The following is a 27,157-nucleotide window of genomic DNA, read 5'->3' as shown; positions in this document are numbered from 1 at the left end:
TTTATTATCATTTTCTTTTCATTATAAAAAAGAGAAAAAAAAGCACCTTCTTCATGTTGGATCAAAATCTGCTTCACTATAACTTCCACCCATTAGATCTTGGAGCCCTTAGAGTCACACAGAACAAATCTACATCTTCCTTTTCCCCTTAAGTCCACTAGTAATTTCCTTACAGTGCACAGGTTTCCCCTAGGGTTTGCCAGTCCCTCACTGTTCTCACCACTTTTTCTCAGGATATACTTTTGTTGTTATCTCCCTTGAGGTATGGGCCCACCATGAACACAGAGCATCACATGTAGTCTGACTAGTGTAGAGTAGCATAAGAAGATCACTTCCTTTATTTGGGATATTAAACTCTTATTAATAGAACCCAAGTTCACAATACTTTTTGTAGCCATCAAAAAAACCACACTTTTGACTTCAGCTTCATGATGAGTTGTCATGTACTCTAAACCCTCATATCCACATCTCTCACATCCTACACATGTACTATTATTTTTTGGAATTCAAATAAGTAACTTTACATTTGTCCCTGTTAATTTTAATTTTGCCTTAGTAAGTCCATCATATCATTCTTGACATCCCCATGAATTCTGATTCTGTGAGCTCACCATTTGACTCTCTCTTAAACTGATGTTTAATTTTCAGATTCAAACTAGTAACACTAAAGCAGAATCCTTTTGTGTGTGGCCATCCAACTGTTTAAGAATCTGCCTAGGTTTATCTCTACACCCCACATTTCTCCGTATTATCAAGAGCATCATGAAAGAATGTTTTGTTGAATTCCAGATACACTGTAGGCATAGCATTCTACTCCTCTGCTTATCTGTCCTATCAACCTATCAAAAAAAAAAAAAGGGCTGAGTGGGGAATGATTTTTCTGAATCTATGTAGGAGCTGGGTGACCTTTGATTCCTTTTGTGAGGCTCACCAACCATCCATTTTTGTCCTAGACTCTTGCCCTCAGTCAATATTAAACATATTGACCTATACTTCGCAGAATTCATCTCTTCCCATATGTAAAGCTATGGAGACACCCTTGACTAACTCTAGGTTGCACTGTATGTCTCCTTCATGCCCCACTGTGCTTTCAAAGCCACCACCAGTTGTCCTGCCACTTGACCTGCAAGTCCTCAAAATGCCCCAGGCTGTTGGCTGTTATTTGCTTGGACTATGAGAGGGAGTTATTCCGAGCAGCCAAAGGATTTCAACTGCACTGCCTAAAGGAGCCTCCTCTCACCAGTATCCCATTTATCCTTTCTACTCTGAAATTCCTTGCAGAAGAGAAGGAGCAAAAGTGGAGCTGAGGAGGTTTTGTTTCCTCTCTATGAAACCACTGGCAAAAAAGTTGGGTCAGGGCGTCCATCACTAATCCAATAATGGCCAAAACTCTTCTGCTGTTCTGAAGACCTCTACAACCTGCCTTTCCAATTCGATTTCCCACCATTGAAATGAAACTTGCTGCTTTGGTCAAGTTAATGCCTCCACTGCTCCTCAAGCATATCCAGATGTTCTCCGTTCCATGCTCTGGTTGAGGTCTTTCTCCCAGTCTGGAATGCCCACCCTCTCCCCAAATCCTACTATGCCCTTTTGTGTAGCTTCTCTAACCTTCTTAACCTTTATCACACAATTGAAGTCATATAGTAAATTATGAGTCTCATTTATTTTAATCAGAGTTTAGTTTTGTCTTTCTGACAGTATGAACCCCAAAGAAGGTATCTTCTGATCATCATGGTACATATAAATTAGCAAAGGCCCAGGCCAACAGTCCTGATGACCATACTCGCTTCTGATGGAGATTTCCACAGTGATCAACGTCCTGCCCTTTACACACCCTAAGTTCAGATCCCAAGATACTGCTCTCCCATGACTTAAAATAGAGTCCATGTAAATCTAGGGATGCAGGTTGGACTCAGTCTTGGCACGGATGATTTTTGCAATGTGAAATAAAGTCTGAATATGTCCTCACTCCCTTTTCAAACAAGGAGCTGGACTTTTTAGCTGGGATCAGGGCTATAGTCAGCAACAGGGCTGAGAATACTCAAACTATTCTGACACAGCACTGACTGTCAGTCAGATTGAAATCTTGCCTGGCTTGTGGCTCACCTCTTCTACTCAGCTCTCAAACGTGTGAAAACCAAACCTCTCACAGATGGCTCACTCCAAATAGGATTGGAGTCAGGTTTGTTATAGCACCTTGAGTTCTTGGGGGAGAGACGATGTCTAAGTCTTCCCCAAATAGAGAGTCTCCTAATTTGAAGGTGTAAACAAACACACGCACACATCTGCGCACGCGTGCGTGCACACACACACACACACACACACACTTGTACACACACCAAAAAAAGGAGGCCCATTTTGGTAATATCTGAGATGGAGCAATGAAAGGATCAGAACAACAAAGACTCTGAATTGACCTAAAAAGGTCATGGATCCCAGCCCCCTGTTTTCTGGGAGAGGAAGCACCCAAGAATTTTTCTCAGTCATCTATTCAAGTTGGCACTTGTTATCGAGGACTCACTAAGTGCCATGATCACCTATCTACAGCAAAGTTTCTCCTTGTGTCTAATTTAATCTTCTTTCTTTCTCTATCACTCTCAGAAGAAATGGAGAACAGATCCTAGCTCTGTCCTAATTTAGGAATGAAATTTTTGAAGACAGCTATAGCACACTTGTCATATAGTAGGTGCTCCACAATTATTAAAAGTTAGCACATTGGCTTCCTCCTTTCTAAATAATAATAATAATAATAATAATAATATAATAATAATAATATAATAAAACTAGTCCTTTGGCACATTTCTGTTCTGCTCTTCTCCAAACCCCTTCTCCAGTTTTTCTACAAATGCTGAAAATGTGTTGACCAAGGGCAGATCCACTACCACTTTAAAAGGCCTAACCACTGCTAGGCAGAGTGGAAAAAGTTAAGGGCCAAGGAAAAGGTCACATATTACTTACTGTTTCTAATGCTAACTGTGATACACTTTTGTGGGCCCAGTTTCCCAGTTCTAAAATAAATGGACTAGATGACTCTGAGGTTACTTCTAATTCTAAAACCCCGACAGATTACTTCCCAGCAATTCCATGCTATACTTCTGTTATTATCCCTAGAATCCATGTTAGCTTTAGAAAGGAGGGAGAAAAGGACTGGGAGGAGAAGAGGGAGGGAAGAGAACAACAATTCTACACTGTGGACTCATTCTGAGACCCACCCTGACACCCTCCCCCAGGTCTCCTTAAGTATACTTGTGTGAGTCAATCATTGTCCATCTCTTTTGTCCCCATGTACCTTGTCAGCACATTAACTCTTGGTCTTGGCCTTTGAACTACTACCTTATGTTTGTCCCCTCTGATTTCATCTCGTTGTGTTGGTTCATCTCCCTCATTTTGTCAGCGTCACTTTGAAGAATTCTATTCCTGGTTTCTGAGATGTCAGCAACCCTGCCAACTGTCACACTTGATGATCAGACTCCGGTTCTGTCCTTCAAGTCACTGAGAATTGTATGAAAAACCAAAATTCTAGCTCTGTGGAGCCCCTTTGAATCTGTCCCCCAGGGTTGTCAGGGAGCCACTGATAATCATCCTGGAGAGAAATCACTCCCGAGGCCCCAGAGACTTCTCCGATTCTAATTCACAGAATGGGAAACAAATATCTCTGGGGAAGGAGAGGGCCCCTGCTCTGTCAGTCACCCAAGACCAGAGTTCACATATCTGATGCCGCACTGGATTCAGATAAGAGAAAGAATTTCAGTATGTTAGAGGTCAAGCCTCCTCCCAGCCCCCAGTCCAGGATGAGGGCAGAATGGCAACTGTGGGAGGTGGTGGCAATGGCAGCAGCAGCGATGGCAGCAGCAGCAGTGGAGTCTTCGAAGGTGGCGGTGTTGGCGGAGGCAGCGGTGGCAGCAGAGGAGAAGGAAGTGCTATTTTGCCATTTCAACTAGGAGGCCCAAGGTGCTGAGAGAAGGTTTCAGTCACAGGAACCCAGAGCACTGGGAGGGGAGGGGGCGGGAGTTGGGGGGTAGGTGGCCACAGCCACCAGATTAAGATTAGAAAGGCCTTCGTGCCTGCGGGGCACCAGCAGAATGCAGCTCAGACTTGTACTACTTTAAAGGCACCAGGCCAAAAGAGCAGCAATTGTGAGCCCACAGAGGCACCCTGCTGGGAGGTCTGCTGGGCAAGGCCTGTGTAAGGGAGGCAGGGTGGGAGTGCTAACTGGATTTGTTTATTTTTGTATCAAGACACTGTTTAAAATTTTTACAAAGGACAAACTCCATGGGTTTCCGTTAGTGTTTTAAGAACTTTTCTTTAAAAAAAAAAAAAACCAACAACAACAAAAAACACCGCCTTTTGAAAGAGAAATGACAGACACAAAAGAGACTCTGTAAAGAAAATGGGGTGAATTTCTGATAGTATTACCCCAAGGGCAGAGGCAGAACCCAGATTATACCCAGGAGCCTGGTATGACATGGCCTCCACAGAAACTCACACACCAAATCTGGTGTCCCCTGGTCTAGCCAGGCGTATGCTCCTGGCCTTTGGGAGAAGCAGCAGCTCACCCACAGCTGCTACAGTCCTCCACAGAGACACAGAAATGGCTGGGGAGTTGAGTTCTTCCCTATATTCCAACCCCATCCAGCGGTATCCCCTTTCTCCTTCCACCCATGGTCTTGTTCAAATCTGTTTTTTTCTTGGGGTCCTGTTCCTTGGTCAAATTGCATGAGTACTGGTGGTGGTTGGGGGTGGGGAGGGTTCCAGAACCAGAGAGGCCTGGGCCTAGAGCCCTCCCTTCCGGAGCCTCTTTGCACACATGGTCAGTTGAAGGATCATTTGTTCCATGTTTTTTTGTTTTGTTTTGTTTGTTTTTTTTTTTTAAATTCAACAAAACAGACCCAGAAAAAAAAGACCAAGTCTGGGGGAGAAAGAGCTATTTTGCTCTTTAAAGCTCCCAAGTCTGGACTTGGTCGGTGGTGCAGTTCCAAGAGAGGCGGAAGGTGAGCACCAAGGGGTTGTCCAGCTGGTGCCTTCAGGCCTCCCCAGGAGTGTCTGTGGTCAGGCTCAGGGAACTGGCTTCAGCTGCTGTTCCATGGGTCCTTGGCTTCCCAAGGATTTGTTTGTGTCCCCATTTGTAGGGCTTGTTCATGTTTACTTCCATGTTTGTGTTTTCGTACATGCGGGTGCATGTCCACACCTGTCTGTTTGTGCAGGTGGGCCTGCTGTCAGGTGTAGGTGCGTGCGTATACATATATGTCGGCACGTGTTTGTGTTTGTGTGTGTATGTTTGTGTGTGTGTGTGCACGTGCATGTGTCTCTGTGGGTCTGGGAGGGAGCCGGGGCATAGGCTGTGCTCTAGGCTGGAGCTATACCCGGGTAGTGGAGTGTGAATGGGGCAGCCCAGTACTGTTGAACCCTGCGGCAAAAGTATTATAAGGGTGCAATGTTTGCAGCCCTACCAGGGAGTTGGGAATCATAGTGATGGTGTTGGGGGTCATGAGTGGGATGTCATCTGGGGAGCGCCTCAGGGTCAGGGTGTAGTCGGGCAGTGCAGTGAGGCGCAGTGTATCATGGGGGGGACCAGCCTCACACTCATGGTGGGTGGGGCCCAGCTGTAATGCTGCCAGCTCCTCCTCAGGAGCAGCTCCCAATTCAGGGGCCCCAGCTCCCCTCTGAGGGCTAGGCTGCCGCAGTGGCTCCTGACGCCGTTTGTCCTTACGGTAGTAGAGGGCAGCGAAGGCCAGAACATTAAGGAACAGGAGAGAGGCCCCCACAGCGATGGTGACACTTAATTCAGTGGAGTAGTCGCGGGGATTTTCCACCAGGAGTGGTCCTGCATCCTGGTCCCCATTCCAGGACCCTTGGGCGTTCTCGTTGCTGTAGGCAGGTGAGATGGCTGGCCGCTTGGTGCTCCAGGTCTTGCCGTTGGGCCTGCGGGTGATGTGGGAGCTGTGGGTGGTATCCGGGGGCGGCACTTTGGTGGTTGTGGATGTATAGTGGAACATGTCGTGCAGGTTGTATAGGTGGGGCACCAGGTGTTTCCAAAAGGCTACCTTAGTGGCCCGGTAATGATCTCGGACTCTCGGTTTCAGCCCGATGTGAAGGTACAGCTGGTCTCGGGGATTATATTTAGACCAGGCCACTTCCTCAAAGCGGTTGGCTTTGGTGTGAATGAACTTGGTGTCCTGGGGGACCGGCTTGTTGGGATCCCTGCAATATCACATGGAAATCTGGGGTCACCACTCTACCTAGATGAGGAAAGGGCCCAATATTCTGCTTTTTGCCCCTACCCCAAACCTCATTTCCAGTCCTAAACCACCCAAAGTTTCCATCTTTTTCAGAGTCCCTCCCTCAGTCCACATTCCTCCACTTCCCCAGGCCTTGAACGCCTAATGCCCATGGTGTCATGGCAACCATCTCATCCTTCTATGTGCTCATCCTCTAAGATCATGCTATAGATACCTTTTCTTCTCACAGGCCACTAAGCATCCATCAGCTGGCTGGTTTTTCCAAGAGCGCTTTAAAGGCTCTTTCTGGAAGTATTTTTTTTTCCCACTTCACATGGCCTCTGAACTTCTAACCTTGAATCCCATATTTCTGTTAGTACTCTTTCACTCCTGCTCAGTCCTAATGCTAACTGAGTTCTGAGCCTCAACATTTTTGAGGGGAAAAAAAAGGTGTGTAAGACGACTCAAGAAGGGGCAGGTAGGGAGGGGCAAAAGGGTAACCAAGCAATATTTGGAGCGTATTTTAAGAAGAGAGATGAGGGAAGAGGTTTAAATGGAGAACAGAGAGGAGGGCATGCTGGGGGCCCAAAGAAGAATAATCCCCTTTTTTGCCTTACCCTGTCTTGGCAAAGTTGGTCCAGTAGGTCATGACAACAGCACTGAGCATGACATCATTCTTGGAGAAGTTGCAAGGAAAGAGGTCAGTGGGACCTACCATAGGGACACCAAAAACGTAGGGTACTTCATCCCCATGAGCTGCATCTGACCAAGCAGGCTTCATGAGGCTCTGGCAGTGATGGTAGAAGGCGTAGAAATAGGTAGGTGAGCCATAGCGGGCGTGCAAATCAGCTGTCACTACCGAGGGCTCCACCCACTGGTGATCAGTAAACAGTGCCACCAGTGTCTTACGACGGGTCTCAGGGTTGTCACGGTCTGCCCAGTCTGTGTACATGAACTTGATGGTCTCTCGCAGTGTGTCTTTGCCCTCAGGATAGCCGTAGAGATTGTCCACAAAATTAGAGACTGAATAGTCAAAGTCAGTGCCAGAGACACCATCTTCAGGGTCCACCACCCCTTCCACAAACTTGAGCCCCTCACCCTGGTTGACACCTAGCATGATGTCATAGTTGAGGAACTCGCCCTGTTCCATGAGGATCTCAGGGTCGTCAGGGATGACATCACCATCAATCACAGGGCCAAAGGCCACATGGTAGCGGGCTGGCTGGATATCCTGCTCTACCAACTCCTTGGCACTCTTTTGCCGAAGACAGTCCACCATGTCCACTGTGTCTAGCACGTTACAGCCCACCTTGTCTGCCAGCAGGCTGGTATACTTCACTGGTTGGTAGTTCACAGCCCAGCTGGACAGAGCAGAACCACTTTGGATGATGGCCCTCTGGAAAAGCCCTACAGGAGATAGGCAGCACCAGGTCAGTTTCTCTGAGTCATCCACAGCCCAGGCCTCCCTTATGTGTCCCCCAGGGAAAGTGAGACACCTTCTCATTCTTTGGTCACTGAGGCTGCCCGATGGGTAGAATGGGCTGGGACGGAGGAACAACTCTCTGAAATGTGATGATGGGCTAGGACCAGACAAGAGGTTGCAGACCTTTTCCTTTCTCACCTCCTTGTCCTGGGTGATGGTTGGTCACTTGGGGGTTAAGGAGATGCTAGGAAGAATTAACCCCTTGGGGCCCAGACACCAGCTTCCTTATGCTCCTTCTCTTTATCTTTCCTTGTCTTCCCCTCTGCTTCCTGCCCAGCTGGGCCCAGCTCTGTGCCAGCGCACCACCAGGGAGCTGGCGCTTCTACCACAAAGGGGTCTTTTTCATGAGAGATGAGAAATACAGGCAGGAGCAAGCCTCACATTCTGTGAGTTTGGGGAAGAATTCCCAAGGGCAAAGGCCTTGGGGGTCTGAAAGGCTCCAGGGAACATGCCCAGTTTGCAGTCTCCACAGAGACTTTCCTCTTCCTGAAGCTACTAATGCCTCAGTGCCAGATTTCCCCTTACTGAGAGGGACTCAGTCCCCCAGACTCAAAAAGTAGATGATTCTTCCCCTGACCCTAGGACTAAAAAGGGTATCATTCTCTCCCTGGCCCCAGCATTTCCCAGGGAGGAGCTGGCCTTTGGGCATAAAATTCCACTCCTCTAGTAGAAAAGGCAGTTTGCCTGGCTGAGAAGAGAGGTAGAGAAATATAGATTACTACTTAAGGGGGAGCCTCCCTTTTCAAAAGATTATTCTTCATGAGTCAGTCACAGAAAAACAGAAAGAGCAAATTGTCAAAGCAGTTAGGTCTCAGGGGACACAGACCTCCTGTGAGATATGGCAAAGACCCATTCCAGGAAGAGCCTTCTTCCCATTCCAGGAAGAGCCCTCCTCAGCTAGAGAAGGCCCCTTTCCTCTCTTCGGACACAGCCTGTCACTTCAGGCTTTGTGGAAAAAAGACATTCCTGTTCCCATTCCTGTCACCTAAAAATATTCTAAGGTGGGATGTTCACTTGCCAGGACAGTCCCTGGAGGGCTTTCAGAGAGACAGGCCTTCTTCAAAGAGAATATCACTAACTCATGGAGCAAATCAACCCCACCAGTGAAAAAAAATCAATGTAAAAAATGTCCTCTCTCACAGACATCCTTACTTTAGAGAAGGGCACCTATTTCAGGAAGACCTCTTCTTTGTGAGATATTCACTTTGCCTCACAGAATGAACATGCGCTTTGTGGCCCAGAGGAGGCAAGAACCTTTCTTGCTGAGTGAGAAAGGATTATTTATCCCCTTGGGAGGGTCACTGGCAGGGGAACCCATTACTAGGAGAGAGGATTTACTTCCAGCTAAAAATGAGGGTCTCAGGCCTCGCTGGTGGCCTACAGGTTAAGTTTCAGTGCTATCATGACTACTAATGGCCTGAATTAGATCCAATGCCAGGAGCTGACCCACATGGTACAGCAAACCTCTCCTGTATCGCCCGCTACTCCTCTCAGCAGTGAATTTCGGTGGACCCACCTGCTCTGCTCCCCATTCTGTCTCTGGTGAATCCTCTCACCCCCTGCACCTCTGGCCTCCACCCCAGAGGCTTTCTTAGGTGGGTTGGATAGCCTGAGAGAAGGCCTGAAGGCCAATAACGGGCAACAATCCTTCTAACAAAGTGCTCCTTAGAGGTTCACGAACCTTACTCTGGCCAGTCTCCTCCCTCAAGGAGAGTTGCCCTCTTGTATCCAACTGTTCTTTAGAGAGATAAGGCAGAGAATGAGTGATATTTTTTACACTTAAAAATTAATTTTTGGCCCTTCCTGGTGATGCAGAGGGTTAAAGAACAGCACTGAGAGGCTTAAGCCACTTCTGCATGAGTTTGATTCCCGCCTGCCCCAGAGGTGACCACATGGCATGGCAGACCTCTCCTGGCCCGCTCGCTGCTCCCCTCAGCAGTGTACATCATTGATCTGCCTGTTCTGCTCCCTGCTCTGTCTCTGGTGAATCCTCTCACCCTCCGCATCTCTGGCCTATACCCCAGTTCTGTATGAATAAATAAATAAATCTTTAAAAAAATTAATTTCCACCCTAGCTCTCTACCCTGAAGTCACATGTTCTTCCCAAATGGAAAGATTTCCCCTGCTCAAAAAGAGCTATTGTCCTTTCAGAAAGAGGCATTCTACTTCCATGCTGCCAAATAAGACTCCCACACCAGAAGGAGAATATTATTTTCTGGCGATGTAAATGGGATTCTCTCTTCACTGTCTCACATTGGGTGGCACCATAGAAGAGGAGGGCTGGCTGATTCCCCTGGGTGTTCCTGGGGCAGCATGCCATGAGCTTGGGAGGGTGGGAAGCCTGGGGCTCAGGGTGAGCAGCCCGCATGTTGCTAACTTACGTTCTCCCAGGAGCTACTCACCCTCAGAGTGGTGTGACAGCGTAAGGAGGCTGACACAGGATGCTCCGATGCCCGAGCCAAAGACAGTAATACGGCGGGGATCGCCACCGAAGAAGGCAATGTTCTCGCTCACCCAGCGAAGGGCCTGGATTTGGTCAAGGAGCCCATAGTTGCCTTTGGCAGCCTGATCTCCAGTGCTCAAGAAACCTGGATTCAACAAAGGGCAGGAGGAAAGTGAACAGGAGGCATGAAGATTGGGGCTGTGATGGCCAGCAGGGTTGGGGGCCTGAGGACAGAGGGCGTGCAGCACAGAGCATTCCGCCTGGCTGACATCGACACTGATCCTTTCTGCAAGGCCTGAAGCACTATCAGTGTGGGAGAAAGATTAGTTCCTTACCTCCCACCCATTCTCCAGTTTGGAAGAGGTCACCAGACCCTGTGAAGTGGATGTTTTGTGTTTACTAGAGACAAACCATGGTCATGCCTGCCAACAGCCAGGATGTCAACCTCTGCCCAGATGTACCCTCTGGGACATTAGCCTGCCATCTGGCAAAAGTGGAAGAGCAGCAATGCTGGAGTTAGATGGTCCCTGTTCGAGCTGTGGTCCTACCACTCACTAGCCCTGTAACTTTGGACAAGTGGTTAAAAACATCAGTGAAATACCAATAAAAATAATGCGGGGGCTGTGCAAAGGAGAAAATGGACACAAGCATCTCTAGCATGCTCAGCACGTTGCAGTCTCTAGGTACTTCTCTTTTCCTTTTCTTCTCTCTAGGGAGGCAGTGTGGATCCCAGGAGGCAGCAATCGTTAAACTCTCCTTGCCTTTCCTGTGCAAGTTAGTGCAGTTCCATCTCTTTCCACGACCTTGGATGGCCCTCCTCCCCCTTAGCCTTAAGGCAGATCCTCATTTCTCTTTCTCCAAGACATACAAAATCTGAAACTCTGGGATGGGGCCCAGCAAACTGTATTTAACTAGCTCTCCAGGTGATTCTGATGCTTGCTAAAGTTGGAATACCACTGGGTTAGACCATCTTCTCCTCTGGTGGAGAAATGGGGAAGCCAATGCAGTGTGTTACCACAGTAACAGGTTTTCCCGCCCACCCACTGAGATTTGCTGCTGAGGAGACATATCACCATGGAGACTACCTTCCCACCCACCTGCTGGGATTTGCTGCTGTGGAGACTTGTTGCCATGGAGACTACCTTCCCGCCCACCTGCTGGCTATCCCACAGAGATGTCCTATATTCCCCCACCCTGCTTCCATTTTAGACTAATCCTGCTGCCTCATTTCATCTCCCTACCCTGGTCCTTTGGCTCCTTGGGAGGTTCTGTCTTCTCCTGCCCGAGGCATTGGGAGGGGCTCTGTCGAGGAGGATAGCCGTGGTGCTCCCACACATTGGAAACCCATGCCTGGATCAGTATTTTTTGACTGATGAGCTAAAAGCTTATCCACAGTGTCTGTACTCAACTTTGTGTGAGGTCATGTTTGAGGAGACTACCTCAGCTCACAGAAGGCTTTCTGGGGTCTTGGCAGTCCAGAGGCAGAAACTGAACTCAAATAGGCCTCGGCAGGTGCAAGTCCCCATCACTGTCTTTCTCAAGTCCTTTTGTTTCTAGCTTTTGCAAAAGAGCTCATTTCACCCACTTCAAGTGTGCTATTGATTTACCTTTGGTGGGTGATTAAGTATGTAAAGTACTTGGTTATTCCTCTCAGGACATAGTCACAAGCTCTCTTTAGTTCCAGGTTCCCGATGAAGAAATGAGAAAGAGAAACAGCCTGAATGGGATGAATGGAGAAGCCCTTGCTCCTCTAGACAAGGCAGCCAGCTTCTGTCTTGCCTGGCCCATTCACACACTGAAGCTGCTTCTGCAGGTCTGAAAAAGCCCGCTGACCATGATCTAGAGCAACTGTCCACGCCTTGAGACACTCTGGCAAAAAATCACTAGGTGCTGGACCTCCCTGGTGGTACAGGGGTTAAAGTATCAGCACTATCAAGCCACTGTGGCATGAATTCGATCCCTGGCCAGGGAAGTGACCCACATGGCACAGCAGACCTCTCCTGTCTTGCGCACTGCCCCCCTTCAGCAGTGTATTTCAGTAGATTCGCTTGTTCCGCTTCTGGGTGAATCCTCTCACCCCCGCATCTCTGGCCAAACACCCCAGTTCTTGTATGCATAAATAAGTAGAAATAAATCTTTTTAAACAATCACTAGGTGTTTCTCTTAGCCCGCTTATTCTTCCCTTCCTCCTCCTTCCTTCCCTCCCTCACATTGTCTTTTTCTTTTTTCTTACTTAGGCAATAGCAGACTTGGCTCCAGCCTTTGCCAAGGAATCACTCAGTGAAATGTGTCAAATATATCTGTCCTAATCAGTGGGAAGAGCCTGTAGCTGGATGTAGTAAAGTAGATGTCTCTCACATGTACTGATTTTCTGAGTTAAGAACAAAAGGTTGAAAGGGTTGAGAACAGGATCTGACCATTGGTCTCTGCTCCTTCAGACCACGATAAGCACCTCACGATAAGGGGTGCTAAGGACATGGATTATGCCAGGCCAATCATCCCTACCACAAGAGTTCTGTGCAAAGAGCTTGACAGCATTTGATAGAGAAATGCGACCAGTGGCAAGCTCACACGATCCAGCAGTCTGGAAGAGCAGCCACTTGCTGCTAACTCCCCAGTAACTCAATCAGCCATAGCCGGCACATGAGAATCAGGACTGAAATGCCAAACTACAGACTAACAGAATAAATCCGAGTCAGTCTTCCTGAGCCAAGTTTACGCAGCAGGACATGGTGAGCTGCTTGTTAATAGAAGGAGGCAGAATTTGCACATTGTAGCAAAACCAGATATCTGTATGACTCCAGACTTGACATTTAGCAGGTTTTCAATTTGCCTGGAGGGCACCTGAGCAAGGACACAGAATGAAATTCTGGAACCCGGAATAAAAACGTTGGCAGGCCATAGTTCCTTGGTCCCTCTGTGTCTATCCTTTCTTGTGTAGGTCTCAAGTCCAGTAGGGGGTCCCTCAAAGAATAGCTGCCTCTCTGCCTTATACTAGCCTGGGACTCCCAAATACCTGAATCATCCAAGAAGCCTAGAGTAGCACCTTGAGAGTGAACTAACTGTTTGGGCGCAGTGCACCAGAGAGGCCGATGGCTTGGAACTGGGCTCCCAAAGCAGCCACTTATTCTGGGAAAGAAAACCACAAAGCCTCAGCTGCACAGCAAAATCCCCAGCATCAGGGACAAACGGAATTTCTACAACTGGCACCAGGAGACAAAACCTCTTGCATGTACCCAGAATCCAAGTGATGGTTTATTGATCACCTTTGTGCTCCACAGCAAGCAATGGAGGGAACGTCTGGTGGGGAACTTCCGACCAATGACCAAAGTTTATGACTTTTTCTGAGGGTTAGGTAATATTATTTTGATCATTAACTGCTTGAGCCCAAAGAATCTTTCTATCTCCAAATGTGCTATTCTGGTTATTCAGATGAGAGGAGGTGGTAAAGTGGGGGTTCTTAATCTGATTTCCATGGGTGAACTTGAGTGGCACCCATCACATTGTTTCTCTAAGTGTGTGTGCACATGTGCACAGATTTTTCTGGGAGAGTCTCTGTCCAGAGCTTTCATCAGCATATCAAAGGGGTCCAAGACTGTCCCAAAGGTTAAGAACTTTTCAGACAGAAGCTGCAGGTAGAGCAGCTGCAGGGCGGTAGAATAATCAGCAAGTCGGAGTATTTTAGGGTGTGTTCGCCAGCCCATAGTTTGTGGCTGACCCTTCCAATCTTATATGTGAGTCTCTTTCCTACCTCCTTTCTCAATCACTCTTGTCCTCTTCTCTCCTCTACTTTCTTCTCTTTTTTCTCATCTCCTCCACTGTCTCTTTTCTTTCATCCCGGCTCATTTAACAACAGGGAACTTAAAGTATGTTAGTACTCTCTGTGCTGCCCCATAAACCTTATAGAATGGAACTTTGTGTTTATAATTTATAAAGTCATCTGAGTTAAATATTTTCTGTCACTCTCTTGAAGAAAATAAAGTAGCAAAATTGCACTGGCCTCCCACTACCATGCATATATGCCTGCATGTCTGTGAGTATTCATTGCTCTTCAGAAACTGTGTGGCCCTAAAGTGAGGGCTTACAGCCTCTTTCAATGTCACTGTTTTCACCGTCAGACTCAGATGACCTTTGTCAACAGGACAGAAGAGCTTATGTGAGTCTTGCCATGATGTCTGAGCTGACTCAGAACGAGAGAGGGACAGCAGCAGGACCATGAAATCCATAGCCCACCAGACTGTTAAGAGACCAGAGGGGAACCTGCCTGCTTCATAAGGGGTGTCGAGGTGCCACTGAAGGGGACACAGGCTCCTCTGTTTTTTATGGGATGTAACTTCTCTTGCCCGAACCCAAAAATGTTGTCCTGCCATCCTTCATGGTACTAAACAGGGTTAGTCAAGAGGAGGGTGCTTTCCTCTGTAATCCAGAAGTAAAATGCAGTAGCAGTGCCTCTGGGATTCAAACTGGCAAAGAAATACACTCCAAAACAAATTCAAAGAAGTCTGCTCAGCCAGCTGGTCATGGAGTAAGCCAGCCAGACCTGCAGACCTGACAGAGAGTTTACACTCTTCTTGGAACTCTGAGGAGACAAACTCTGCAAGCGAGAGGCTGGCTTCTTCACCCTACCCTAGGGATACAGGGCTGTACCCTCCCTCTGAGACCTGGGTAAGCACCAGAAAGGGCACAAGGCCCTGTGTGCTTAGTCATCCCTCTGAGATAATTGTTTACCTCAAGACCTTGGCCATGGCGAGGTGCAAGCCATCAGCAAGGATAGGTTCAGGGTAGAATATGTGTATGTATGTCAGAGTCTGTGTGGATGAAGGGTACATGGGAGCATTTGAGGAGGCCTTTGGAAAATCAGTGTGCATGTATGGGAGTGTGTGTGTTGTGGGATGGGGCAAAGGGGTCTGCATTCGTGGAGGGAGTAGAAGAAACGTGCATATGTGTATGCATGGGCTATGCAAGTGTGGAGTGTGCATGAGTGTGGGGTGAATAGATGTGAGTGTGCATGTGTGGATATGCAGGGAAGGTGTAGTATATGCACATGTATCTGTGTAGGGTCAGGTATGTGGGGTATTGTGGGAAAAGCATGTATGTATGCGTATGTGTATGTGCATGTTGGGATCTATGCAGAGAGCCTAGGGGTGTGTGCACCTGTGGAGAGAATATGTGAGTGTGATGCATGATTCAAGTTCAATAGTCCCTTGCTTAAAAAAAAAAAACAAACAGAATGATGCACAGGATGTGTGCATAGATGTGGAAGCAGAAAGAAGAGGTTTGCATGTATGAGGCTAGTATTAGTAGGTGAGTGGGCTGGGGAGATGTGGCTGTGCAGGTATGCATATATGTGGGAAGGAGAGGAGTACTGGTTTGTGTTGATATGGTGAGGCGAAAGACATGTATGTGTTCATGGGTGTGTGCAGTGGGTGTGGAGGCACTGTGTCTAGGTGGATATATAGGAGGCTATTTGTGTCCATTGAAGGTGCACACATGTGGGATTTAGTGTGGATGTGGGTATGAAGGATGTGGGTCATTGTGTGGAGCCTGTGGAGGGGGGTTGAGGGAGTACAGATGTGGTTACATATAGCATATGTGGGTGCAATTGTGCATATAAAATCTAGAGAATCAGAGGGAGGGATTTATAGGATGTGTATGTGTAGAAGGTGAGTGAAATCTGTAGAAGAGGGGTGTGGATGCTATCTAGAGGTACATAAGCAGTATGTAGTATAATGTGTAGTACAGTATACTGTGTGAATGATAGAGGTACACAAACAAGGATCTGCTAATGAGAGAGTCTAGATATGTGGAGTGCAAATGGCATGAAGTTGGAGGAATGTGTGCATACATGTGGGGGCTGGAGAGATGGTTGTGGAAGGGTCTACGTGCGTGTGGGTATATGTGTGTGCTTCTGGGGGACTAAGAAAGGATTGGATATAGGAGGGTGTGGGTGTGTGGCTCTGTGAATATATGCATATGACACTTGCAGGAAGGAACATCTGTATATGTGTGGGGTGTTTAGGGATGAGGACAAGACATGAGAAAATTAAGGGATGCTACAAAATTCAGTCAAGCAAAAGTCTAGAAGCAGAGGACTGGCTTGAGACCTAAGAGAAGGTGTGAGATTTGGATGGAAATTCTGGCATCTGAAGTTTCCAGGAAAGGGGTTGGGGACACAGGGGAGCTCTCAGCACTTGGGTACGGGACTTAGTATACCATTTTGACTATGGCAGTTAGCACTAGAAAGCCAAGATCCCCTGTTCTGAACTTCCCAGCATTCTTTTCCCCCTCCTTAAGAAACCAGGCTTCCTTCCCTGTGGGAACCATACCTAGCACTCCAACCCGGTAGTTGAGGGTGATGACGATAACGTTGCCATAACTGGCGAGGACGCTGCCATCAATCATGTTGCCTGTCCCTTCCATGTAAGAGCCTCCATGGATGTAGACCATAACGGGTTTAGCTCCACTGTCCCGGATGTCTGCAAGGAGAAGGGGTGAGACACAGGCTGGGTAAGATGCCCTTCCTCCCCCACCCTCACCAGCCCTGGGTGGGGGGGGGCAGCAAAGCTATCCCAGGTGCCAGGACACCACCACCAAGTCTGAGGGCGGGACTCATGCTCAGTCCGCAGCTCCAGCACTGGCCAGACAGTTGGACTTCAGTGATGGTTTGAAAGACTCCAGTTTTAAGCACCTCCCAGCTCAAGGCAGCCAGGCATGCCTGATACAGCTGGGCCTAGCTAGGCCATGGCTAGGCCCCAGGGACGGTGGGAGGTGGGGGAACAGATGGAAGCAGAAGGGCTGGCCCCTTGACTTGATCTGGTGAGTCTGCCCTGGGCACCCAGGAGTCCTGGGACCTGACAAGGCTTTAGAGAGTAGGGGCTGTGGAGTTCTGAAACCCCCAAGACTAAACCAGTAACATGGAAATATGGCCATAGGCAGCAGCTGGCCCCCCAGTGCAGACAGAAACAAAAGGGGTGGGAATAGGGCTGGCACAGGAGAGAACAAGGAAGGAGGGTGGGGAGGGGGAGTAAATGGCAGAGGTGGGGTAGGGGAACCTCATTGACATGGTTTCTCAGCCATGTGTCCGTGTACCCCATCTTCCCTGGGCATCAGGCAGGCTTAACAGGAAACACTGGGGGTGGGGAGAGGAAAGAGGCAGAACTTAGAATGAAAGAGCTTGCCCCCAGTCAGCATTAAGGTGAAGATGGAGCCTCTCCAGAAGCCATTCAACAAGGGAAATTCAAAAGTGGCTGTCCCCAAGCCCAGGCAGCATGGCGGGGCTGGGCAGTCAAGAGCAGGCTCCCGGCCTGATCAACTCTACCTGCAGCTTCTTGGTCTGTGAGCTGGATCAGCACTCTGCCACACAGCACAGCCTTACAAGCCACGAGAGGGCCCCCTGAGCTGGCTGCCCCCCCCACCCCCCCAGGGATGGAGAAGCAGGGCCAGGGCCTGGATGTTTTCCCGAAAGGAAGGAAGACTGGTTCAGCTGTCACCCGAGGGTCTTATGCTGAATACTGACTGGGCTGTGTTGTCTTGGAGTGTCAACCCCTAATCTTTCTGGCTCTGTCCCGAACCTACCACAGCCCCAGCCCCTGAGGTCATATCTCTCTTTCTGGGAGAAGGCTCAGGAAGTTTGTTCTAGGTGGTTCTATTTTCTTGCCCCTTTGGATGTCACTACCTTACTCTTCAGTTCAACATCCTGCGGGACTCCTCTCCCAGGAGCCAGTCTCCCCATGAAACACAGGTGTGTCCTCAACATAACACAGGCCTCTTCTTGCCATCCCGTTCCCTTTGTGCCTCTCCTTACCTTCCCCCAGACCTGCATTTCCCCTTCTCTCCCCTGCTGCTTAGTAGAGTCAGGTGCCCTTGAGCCACAGAAGATGGGGGAGGAAGCCTTCTCCAGCATCTACGATAGAACTGAGCGGGATGGGGGACCCTAGCGAGGCAGATGCCCTCCCCATAGCTCTGCTGTGGTCCCCTGCTCCCGCCAGCTGTGTCCATTGCCCTGGAACTCCCAGTGGCCAACCAGGCCAAAGATGGATGAACAGCCAGACGGCCTTATACAGGAACAGAAACACACCAACAGACGGACAGACAGACAGATGGGGCTTCTCCCCATCAAGAGGGGGAGGGGCTCTGTGCCATGCACCAGCCGCCACGCCCTGCAGCCCCCAAATACCTTCATCTTCATCCCCGTCATTATCCGCTAAGTCCTCGCCCTGTTTCTTAGCGCCGGATCCTGGGGACCAGACACGGGGAGACACAACAGCACAGAACAGAGAACAAAACAGAGAGAGAATTCAAAAACAGCATGACTGCAGTGTGGCCCAGCAAGCCAGCTCTGGGCCTGGGCCCAGGACAGGCAGGAGGGATGGCAAGAACTGAGGGAGTGGGTGGGCTGAGGCCCAGACCTTCACCAGGATGATGGTGTTGCAGGCCCCTGCTGTGCTGGCCTCCCTGCACCTTCCTGGCCTGCCTCCTTGTCCCCAACAGCCCATCTCAACCAACTCCCTTCCCAGATAAGGAGGAGGTAGCAGCAGGTGGGCCAGGGCACAGAGCCAGAGACCCCCAAGGGAAAGAATATCTTCTGGGTGGAAGGGGCTGCACGTGTTTACACAGGCAGGTGGAGCTGGAGAGCAGGGCAGGTGCTGAGGGGCAGAGGCCGCACTGTCCACATGTGTGCATATAGGGGTAGCTGCTGGGGCAGCGATGGGGGCTGGGGACCCCAGATCTGAGCTGCCACGCCCAGGGGGAAGACTCAAGCTGGGCCTCAGCTGACCCTGATTCCCAGAGGAGAAAATGGGAGACGATGTATTCCCTCACTGGGGCCCCCTGTCCTGGTGAATGGCAAAAGGGGTCCTTGCCCACAGGAACCAGGCCTGAGAGCATGAAGCATTGATGATATGTAGAGAGCCAGAGAGTGAGGGAGGGAGAGAAGGAAGTGGAACAGGAAAGAGGTACAATGAGAAAGAGAGAGAGAGAATGGCAAGAGCTCCTACCATGTACTAAATTACCAAGTTCCAGACACTGTATGCCTGTTTGATCCTTATACCCCAATGAGATAGGTACTATCTTTAGATTCTTGTTTCACTGATGGGAAACTGAGGTTCAGAGAGGAAAAGTGACTTGCTTAAGATCACACAGCTAGGAAGCACTGGAGGTAAGATTCAAACCCAGGGTGCTTGACTCCAAAGCCTGTGGTCTTTCCACTGCACCATGCCACCTTTCTGGGATGGGGAAGGGGAAGAAAAAAATGAGAAAAGAGGTGGAGCATGGAGCGGCAGGGAAAGGAGGGAGGGAGAAAAAAGGAGAGACTAGAGGAGAGAAAAAGAACATTTAGGATCTGGCATCAAGCCTCCTTCCTGTTCTATGGACTCAAGAAGTGCACCTTGAGAAAGGTGGTGGAGAAAGGGGGCTTATGTTGCCTGCACAATGGTGAGTGTGTGGAAACAAGGTCTTTCTACTGGCACCCCAGGGCTCATCCCACCCTCTTGTCTATGACACCAGATACTCTCAGGCAGGAGGCAGCAAATATCCCTTTCTCAGCTGTTCAGCCTCTGGTGACCAAACTCCCTTACAGCTATTAAGCAAACAGAAACAGCCTTCACATTATACGGCTTTGAACTCGGGCAAGAGCCCAGCATGAGGGCTAGAAACCGCCTCTAGCTTCCTGAGGTACCTACCATCTTAATGCCCTCCAGTGCAACCCTCAGAAACCCTGTGGGACCCAGGACATCATTACCCATACCACATCCCTACCAGGGGACAACCCCCTAAACTGAAAGGAATCCCTCATTCCCAAACATGAATCCCTTCCACCCAGATGGAGGTGGCAATGTGGTCTTCCCTAGGAAATCCTCCCCTTGCCACAGGCCCTGACTTAGAAGATGGTTCCCCCCACCCCACCCCAGGAGTGTCCCTGAGTTCCTGCATTGCCCCAGAGTCCTACACACAGATGCCTTTGTGGCGCCTGCCAGGCACCTCCTTGCTGCCACGCCTCTCCACAGGCCAGCTCCATCACCATTCCCCCTGCAGGCGCTGCTGCTGCTGCTGTGGGATCCCAGTCAGGCCAGCCCTGCCTAATCCATGAGCGACAGCATGTATGGGGTGGGGGTGGGGTGGGGGGGAAGTGAACTACTAAGGCAGAAACTGGTACCAGTGCCCCCAGTTCGGAGCTACCTGGGTCCAGTGGGCAGACTCAAGCTAGGTGTCAGCTGATTATCATAGGAGAAAATGCGAGATGAAGTTTTTCCTCTACTCTTCCTTTATTGTATGCTCCCTGGTCTGGTTAATGACAAAAGAGGTTCATGCCCACAGGAACCAGGCCCAAGAGCACCAAACATTGCCCTGAGATGTGGAAAGATGAATCTTCCCCAAAAGACAGGATCTATAACTGTTCTAATGGTCAACAAGCCTTGGATAGGGAAATGATTTGAACAGCAGAATGATCACATGCCCTTTCCCTCGCTGTCTGGGACACCCTCCCAACTTGGCCAGGGGAAGGGGGGCTTAGGGAAACCAGTTGAGTTTAAATACTAGGCTAAGAGATTCTTCATAGCATTGATCAGGTCTTTAGTTATTTCTCAATATGTCCTCTTCCTCTTATCCAGATAGCACCTAGCATATGGCCTTGTCCACAGTGAATAATCATGATTGGTTAATGTTTGCATTCGAGAAGAGCTTCTAGTCAGCTCTCTAGCCAAACTCTCAGGGCTAGACTGGACTGCCCTAGGCTCTCCCTGGAGCCATGGAGAGATCATTCCTCCCGGGAAATGGTAGTTACTTGCTGTCATCTCCTTCCTAACCCCCCTCCCAAGTAGGTAATTCATAGGAACTAGTTTAAGAGGCCTTTTTCCTGAATTCATTTACAGGTTAAAGGAATGTTATGGCCAGAATGGCCCCCTGTCACCTTCATCTGTGGAATCAGTTTTTGAAAGGACAAGATTTGCTTCAGATCTCACTGTGAGTTAGCAGCACAGCTGGGACTTAGCCAGGCTTTGTGGTTCCCAGATTTATACTCTTCTTGCAGCACTAATGCTTCTTCATTCACGCAAAAAAAAAAAAAAAAGTTTACTGATTGCCTACCATGTGTGAGGTGTGGGCCTGGGTGGGGGACATGGTAGAGCTCTATCCCGGAGGAGCAGCGGGCCTCATTCATGCTTGGGCGCGCACTCAGCACACAAGCTGGTCAACAAGTACATTCTGGGCTCCACCCCTAGAGCCTCACTCAGGAGGGAGCAGCCCTGTCCAGGCATCCGGATAGCCCTTCTCTGGGGCTCCCTGCCCTAGGATTTCAAAGGCAAACCCAATCCAAGTTTGCCAGAAGAGTTGCAGGGCTCAGGCTATAATTTCCCACCAGTTCCTGAGGTTGTTACTCTCCGATTTGGCCCAGCCATCCATACTTTGCCATTTTTTTCAGCGTTGGGGTGGTGAGAATGAGCAGGTAGGAGTTACCTGGCAGCTACAGTGGAAAGAATACTGCCCTGAGAACCAAGCGACCCAGGTTTTGCTCCCAGCTCCGACACAGACCAGCAACGGGGCTGTGAGCAGCAGCAAGTCACTCCCCTGGGCCTGTTTCCCTCACCTGTAAAATTGAGAGACTGATCCTGCCTTAGAAGCTTCCAGAGATGTGAAGATTTTATGAGGTTAATTATGAAAGCACTTTGCAGAAAACACAAAGTGGTATTAGAACAGGAAGAATTCCTCCACAGGAGGAACAAAATCCACCTAGCAAGAGGGGACATTTTCAAACCAAGAGCTCGAGTCCCTTTAGAGTAGCAGTTCCCAGAGACCTCCGAGGTCAGCCGCCACTCAGCTGTGCTCTGGCCAGAGGTGGTAGTGGGTGGCAGGATTACTCAGCTAGTGAGCTGGAGTTTGTGCTAAACTTCAGGGCTGGAGAACTGAGTCTAGAAAGGGTACGAATGCTTGAGCTGGTGGCTGCCACGCTAGGAGAAGGGCAGTCTCTGGTTCCATCTTGGCTGCCTAGTTTCACCTGAGGTGTCTGGGAGAGAAGCACTGGCTCTGTCTTTGGCACATGCTTTAGGGTGGAATTTGGGGAGCTGGCAAGATTGGGGGAAGTGGGACTGCTGTTTCTGCTCTGAACCTGCCTGAGGCCACCAAGCACTCCCTGAAGAACAGCCAGGGCCCTTGGATGAGGTGGAGCTTATGCCCGCTCACCGACTGCCCCCTGAGCCTGGGATACTTGAAGGAAGGCTGGGTCCTCAGGGGCAAGGGCAGATGGGCAGGCAGCCTCCCTCTCTCTCTCTCTCCCTCCCCGCCGGCTCGCTACCTACCTCCTTTCCTACAAATTTTCTTGTTGGGCTTTCGGGCGCATTCCTTGGAAATCCGCTTTACTGTAAAATGAATAAAAAACTAAAAAATAACAGGAGGCCTCTGCCCAGGGGCATGCACCCCCCACCCCCAGGCCCCAAGAGCTGCTCTGCGGGCACATGGCAGAGAGCCTGTCCCACCATCTCCTTGATTCTGTCACTTACCTTAGTGTGACCCCCGCGGGAGGAGGCATCAGCTAGCGAAAGAGGAGTCACCTAAGCAATGCCCACCAGGCTTGCCCCCCGCCCAGCACACACAACCAGCGCCCTTGGCCACACACACCTGCGCCTTTCCAAGCAGGTGGATGGCAACAGGGGGGCCTGGTGGAGCCAGCATCCTCCCGCGGGCAGCTGCCAGCGTGACCCATACTCCCCCAGGGGGCCCCCATCCAGCACTCTGGCCCTAGACCTGTCAAAGCTCTCAGGACTGGCCAGGTCCCTCCTGGAAACAGAGTCACTCACACATGGAGCTCAGACAAGGCTGGGAGAGGGAAGAACAAGGAGGAGGAAGGGGGAGGCCAAGCAGAGTGATGGTTAGAAGCATTTTCATAGACAGACAGATGCATGCTGCAGGGCGCACAACTACATGCCAGCCACAAACACAACAGGGCAGGTGGGAGGCAGGGAGGGCACAGTGCCTGGCCGCCGCACTCACCATCCTCCGTGGGTACATAGACATTCAGGTAGAGGCAGTCTTCATTGGGCTCCTGGATGTAAGTAGCGACGATATCCAAGTTGGCAGTGAACCAGACAGGCAGCATGACTTCGGGCACGGCTGTGTGAATGTTCTGGGGGCACACTGGGGGGAAGTGTGTGGCGTTCCGGATGCCAGACCAGGATGGGGGTGGCTCAGGGGGCAGGAAACGTTTCTCGCCGATTGGGGGGGCTGCGTAGGGCACCCCCAGGTATTGGTCCACAGGCCCCAGGATCTCACTGGGCAATGGTACCCGGGCACCCCTCAGCTTCCCAAAGTGAGTATTGACTGTGGGTGCCGGAGCCTGGGTGCTGGCCCTCAGCACCAAGCTGAAGAACCACAGGGTGAGGCACAGGCTCCGGCCAACTGTGGGCTTGGGGCTCAGGGGCAGCGAGGGCAGGCCAAGCCGCAGCCACATGTTCCGGGCAGGGGGACTGGCAGGAAAGGCAGACTCCAGGGTCACAGCATCAGCCCAACAGGCAGCCCCTTCATGGCCACACTGACTTGAACCTCAAAACTGAGCTCTCCTACGGGGACACCTACAGGTGCCCAGCAACGACGAGAGCAGGTCTTCCAAGCACCACGGTTTCAGAAAGGGGACTCCCTCAGGGCCAGACAGGCCTGTGGAAAGAGGGAAGTAGTCGTCATCCAAGATGGTCAGTCTTTGGGGCCCTGTAGGGCTTCTGCTAGTCTCTTACAGTTAGAAGAGGTCTCACATGCCCGGGGTTCCAGGGACCCATAGATGAGCTCCACTGCCAGCAGGAATCACTCTATGTGCCTGGCCATGGCTAGAAAATTCAGGGGGTGATCGACAGAGTGACAGTTGTTGCCACTGCAAGTTCCCAGTCCCCAACTTCAACTCCTCAGCCAGCAAAGCTCCTTGAGGTCAGCTGGAGCCAAAGTGGCCAGCAGTAGCAGGGCATGGGGTGATCTGGAAATGGAGCTCAGGACCCTTGTGCGCTGCAGGATCACTGAGCTCTTGAGCCCCAGCATTGGTAACCCCACACCGGAACCTCCACATCAGGAGAGGGTAGGAGAGTTAACCTCACTCCAGTCCTCTACGGCATAAGAAGGGAAAGCCACAGATAGGCAGAGTCTGCAGGGAGACCCCTCACCTTCAGGTAGGGAAGGACAGCCATTCACCAGAGCCCCCAGACCCTCTGTGCCTCAGCCCTCATGCCTCTCAAGTTCTCAAGCCCTGGTCCATTCCGTGGGTTAGCTCTAATTCATACAGAGTGCCAAAACTGAGGCAGAAACCGTTTTGCCTAGCACCCTAAGCATTGTTGATGCTTAGCCAGTGTAAAATAAACAATGAAGTGTGGGGAGGGTAGGGGGGAGAGGCACACACATTCAGAGACTCATAGAAATAAACTCACAAAGACTCAAAGAGGCAGAGAGGCAGTGAGAAAGACCAAGCCAGGATCACAGACACTGCGATATTCACTCAGAGACATACATTCCAAACCCTCAGAGATTCCCTCATATGGTCCCACATTCTTAGACAGAACCTCACAGAGCCAGAGACTAACAGAGAGATACATTCAGAGACACACAGACACCTACTGAAATATAATCACACAGACCACATAGGTAAATATCGAGGGACACATGCAGCAAAATGGTGACACATAGGTGGGGACAGAACTGAAATAGTAAGACAATTCAAGACACACACCTTCTGATACACATACACCCAGGCATGCACAGACACTACTGCATGGACACACACACACACACACACACACAATATTTCATTTCCCCCCATTTCTCCCACCTTCCAGGATTGCAGGCCTACTCCTTTAAGAAGTGACTGAGGGGTGGGGGAGGGAGATTGGGAACGCCCCAGCAAGCCACCACATGAGGGGAATGAGAATGTGAGAGACGAAGAGACTGAGGGAGAGAGACAGAGCAATCAAGAGAGAAGAAAAAGAAGAGGTAGAGAAAGAGGAAGCAGAGAAAGAAGAAAGAGGAAGAGGAGGAGGAGGAAGAAGAAAAAAGAGGAGGAGAAAAAGGAGGGAGGAGGGCAGAGCAACTAAAGGGGTGAGGGTTCAGAAGATATGGGGAGCAAAGTATTGGGGGGTTAGAGCTCAGATAAGGACTAGAATGCACCCGAGAGGGAGGGTGACCATAGGGAAGAGGAAGGAAGGCGTTGGAGCAGGGAGGTGGGGCAGGAGGGAGGGAGTATGTGTGTTTGTATGGGGGGGGGACTAGTCCGCAGCTGAGTTCACACAATCCCCCCATTCACTGTCTCCATGGCAACTCCAGGGCACAGACCGCTCATTCACACGGCTTCCCCGCCAGCAACCCCCCCACCATTAACCCCCTCGGTGCCGCCCCTCCCCACAAATTCCATTAACCCTCTTGGGATGGCTCCCCCCCATAACCCTTAGGCGCCAAATGTCATTCCCCTTTGAGTCAATTCCTTGTAGCCCCTCCCCTGTGAACACCTAGACAATTCAACCGACCCCCAAACGCCCTCTGTACCCTAGAACCCACTATGAGTCCCCAAGGCCAAGATCTCCATCATGGTCCAACTTGCAATGTGGGAGAAGACAAGGGGAGGCAGCAGTGCTGGGGATTGGAATGGCATCTGGGGGCTCCGGAGACTGGAGCAGTGTTGGGTGAGGGGCATTGTGCAGGAATGGACTGGTATTGAGAACTGCAGCATTGGGGGCTACCCGAGTTCAGAATGGTATTGGGGGATGGAGCTGCATTGGAATGGGGGAGGATAGGATAAAGGCCTCCGTTGGGGGGGCCTGCAGAGGGTGGGGGAGGGAACCTGGCTAAGAGATGCTATGATGGAAGAGGGATGGGGCTGCACTGCGGGGGAGGGGGGCTGGCAATGTGCAATGCCAGAACGGGGCTGGGGGCCCTCAGCAGGGGTATTTTGATGAGAGTGCGGGCCAGGCTAGGAAAACAGAGGGGCCACAGGCGGGAGGATGATAGGGATGCAGGATTCAGTGAGGAGGTGGAGAAGAGAATGGGGGGGGGAGGATTGAGGGGTCAGGGGTGCTGATGGAGAACACGGGGTTGAGAAGGACGGGGAACATTGACTGGGGCGTGGAGGATCCCGGGATTAGGAGGGGATAGGATCGGGGCAAGGTATGGGCAGCTAGAGGATGAGAGACCGGGGCAGGCGGCCTCACCTGTTCCCCGGGCTGTTGCGAGCGACTGTACCGGGCCGCGGACCACCCATATCGCCTCCAGGCCAAGGGCTCCGCACCCGAATCCCCGAGATCTGCTCTCCGGCAGCCTGGCTGCTGTGCCCGCGCACCGAGGGGGCGCGCTGCGCGTGCCCGGACACGGGGGGCGCGGTCCCTGCCATTAACTCCTTTTGTGCCAGAGATGGCTCAAGTCCTGGGGCATGGCCCAATTCCTGCTGTGCTCCAGCACCCAACTTGCTCTCTCCCTTCCTCCCTCTCTCCCTTTTCCTCGGCTGTGCTCTCTCTTACACATGCACGCACGCGAGTGAGCGCGTGAGAGAGCGCGCGCGCGCGCACACTCTCACACACACACACAAACACACACACAGCCTTCAAGTAGAACAGGTGATCTTCAGGTATGCTAGTCTAAACTTTACCTGTAAAGCATGAGAGCCTTAAACAAAGGGAGAAACTGAGGCACTGCCTGCAGGAACCTTTAGCCATATTCCACAAGGGACCACCTACACATCAGTACCCTTACCTCCTCAGCACCAGCATTACACTACTCAAGCACCAACAGTGTGTGTGTGTGGGGGGGGGGGGACGGGTTTGCCCTCAACTTGTCACTGCCCCAAAGTCAAAGCTATTCCTTTGTGCTTGCTCTGCCGGGGCACAGTGTTAGCATGCCACTTGTCTTTTCAGTCTCTTTCCAGATCCATCCATCTTTGTGTCTTGCTTCAGTATGTAGTACACCTGTGTATTTGTTTACCATCTTCTTCCCCCTCCAAGTTCCTCTGAGTGTCCTTTGTCCCAGCAAGTCACTACCCTTGCAGCTCCTCAGAATGTGCCA

The 27,157-nt window shown here is 50.5% G+C and overlaps 1 protein-coding gene across 4 annotated transcripts; it reads right to left on the bottom strand.

Moving 5' to 3' along the window:
- On the bottom strand, window positions 1-26,432 carry NLGN3 (neuroligin 3). Of its 4 annotated transcripts, none has more exons than XM_004694469.2 (8): window positions 26,311-26,417; window positions 23,126-23,785; window positions 22,435-22,494; window positions 18,321-18,380; window positions 16,471-16,620; window positions 10,104-10,289; window positions 6,836-7,625; window positions 1-6,201 (listed from the first exon to the last, which is right to left on the bottom strand). In XM_004694469.2, the coding sequence occupies exons 2-8, from the start codon at window positions 23,580-23,582 to the stop codon at window positions 5,358-5,360; spliced, it is 2,547 nt and encodes an 848-aa protein (XP_004694526.1). In that variant the 5' UTR covers window positions 23,583-23,785; window positions 26,311-26,417; the 3' UTR covers window positions 1-5,357. The 4 variants fall into 4 exon arrangements, with proteins under 4 accessions (XP_004694526.1, XP_012589384.1, XP_004694527.1 ...); XM_012733930.1 differs by lacking the exon at window positions 26,311-26,417 and adding an exon at window positions 24,939-25,054; XM_004694470.2 differs by lacking the exon at window positions 22,435-22,494.
- Window positions 26,433-27,157: the final 725 nt, after the last annotated feature.

The sequence above is a fragment of the Condylura cristata genome, unplaced genomic scaffold, assembly GCF_000260355.1.
Source record: "Condylura cristata isolate star-nosed mole 26May11 unplaced genomic scaffold, ConCri1.0 scaffold00043, whole genome shotgun sequence".
Classification (NCBI taxonomy): Eukaryota; Metazoa; Chordata; class Mammalia; order Eulipotyphla; family Talpidae; genus Condylura; species Condylura cristata.
Note: the sequence above shows the minus strand (reverse complement) of the source record. Positions and strands in the feature narration are given on the sequence as shown.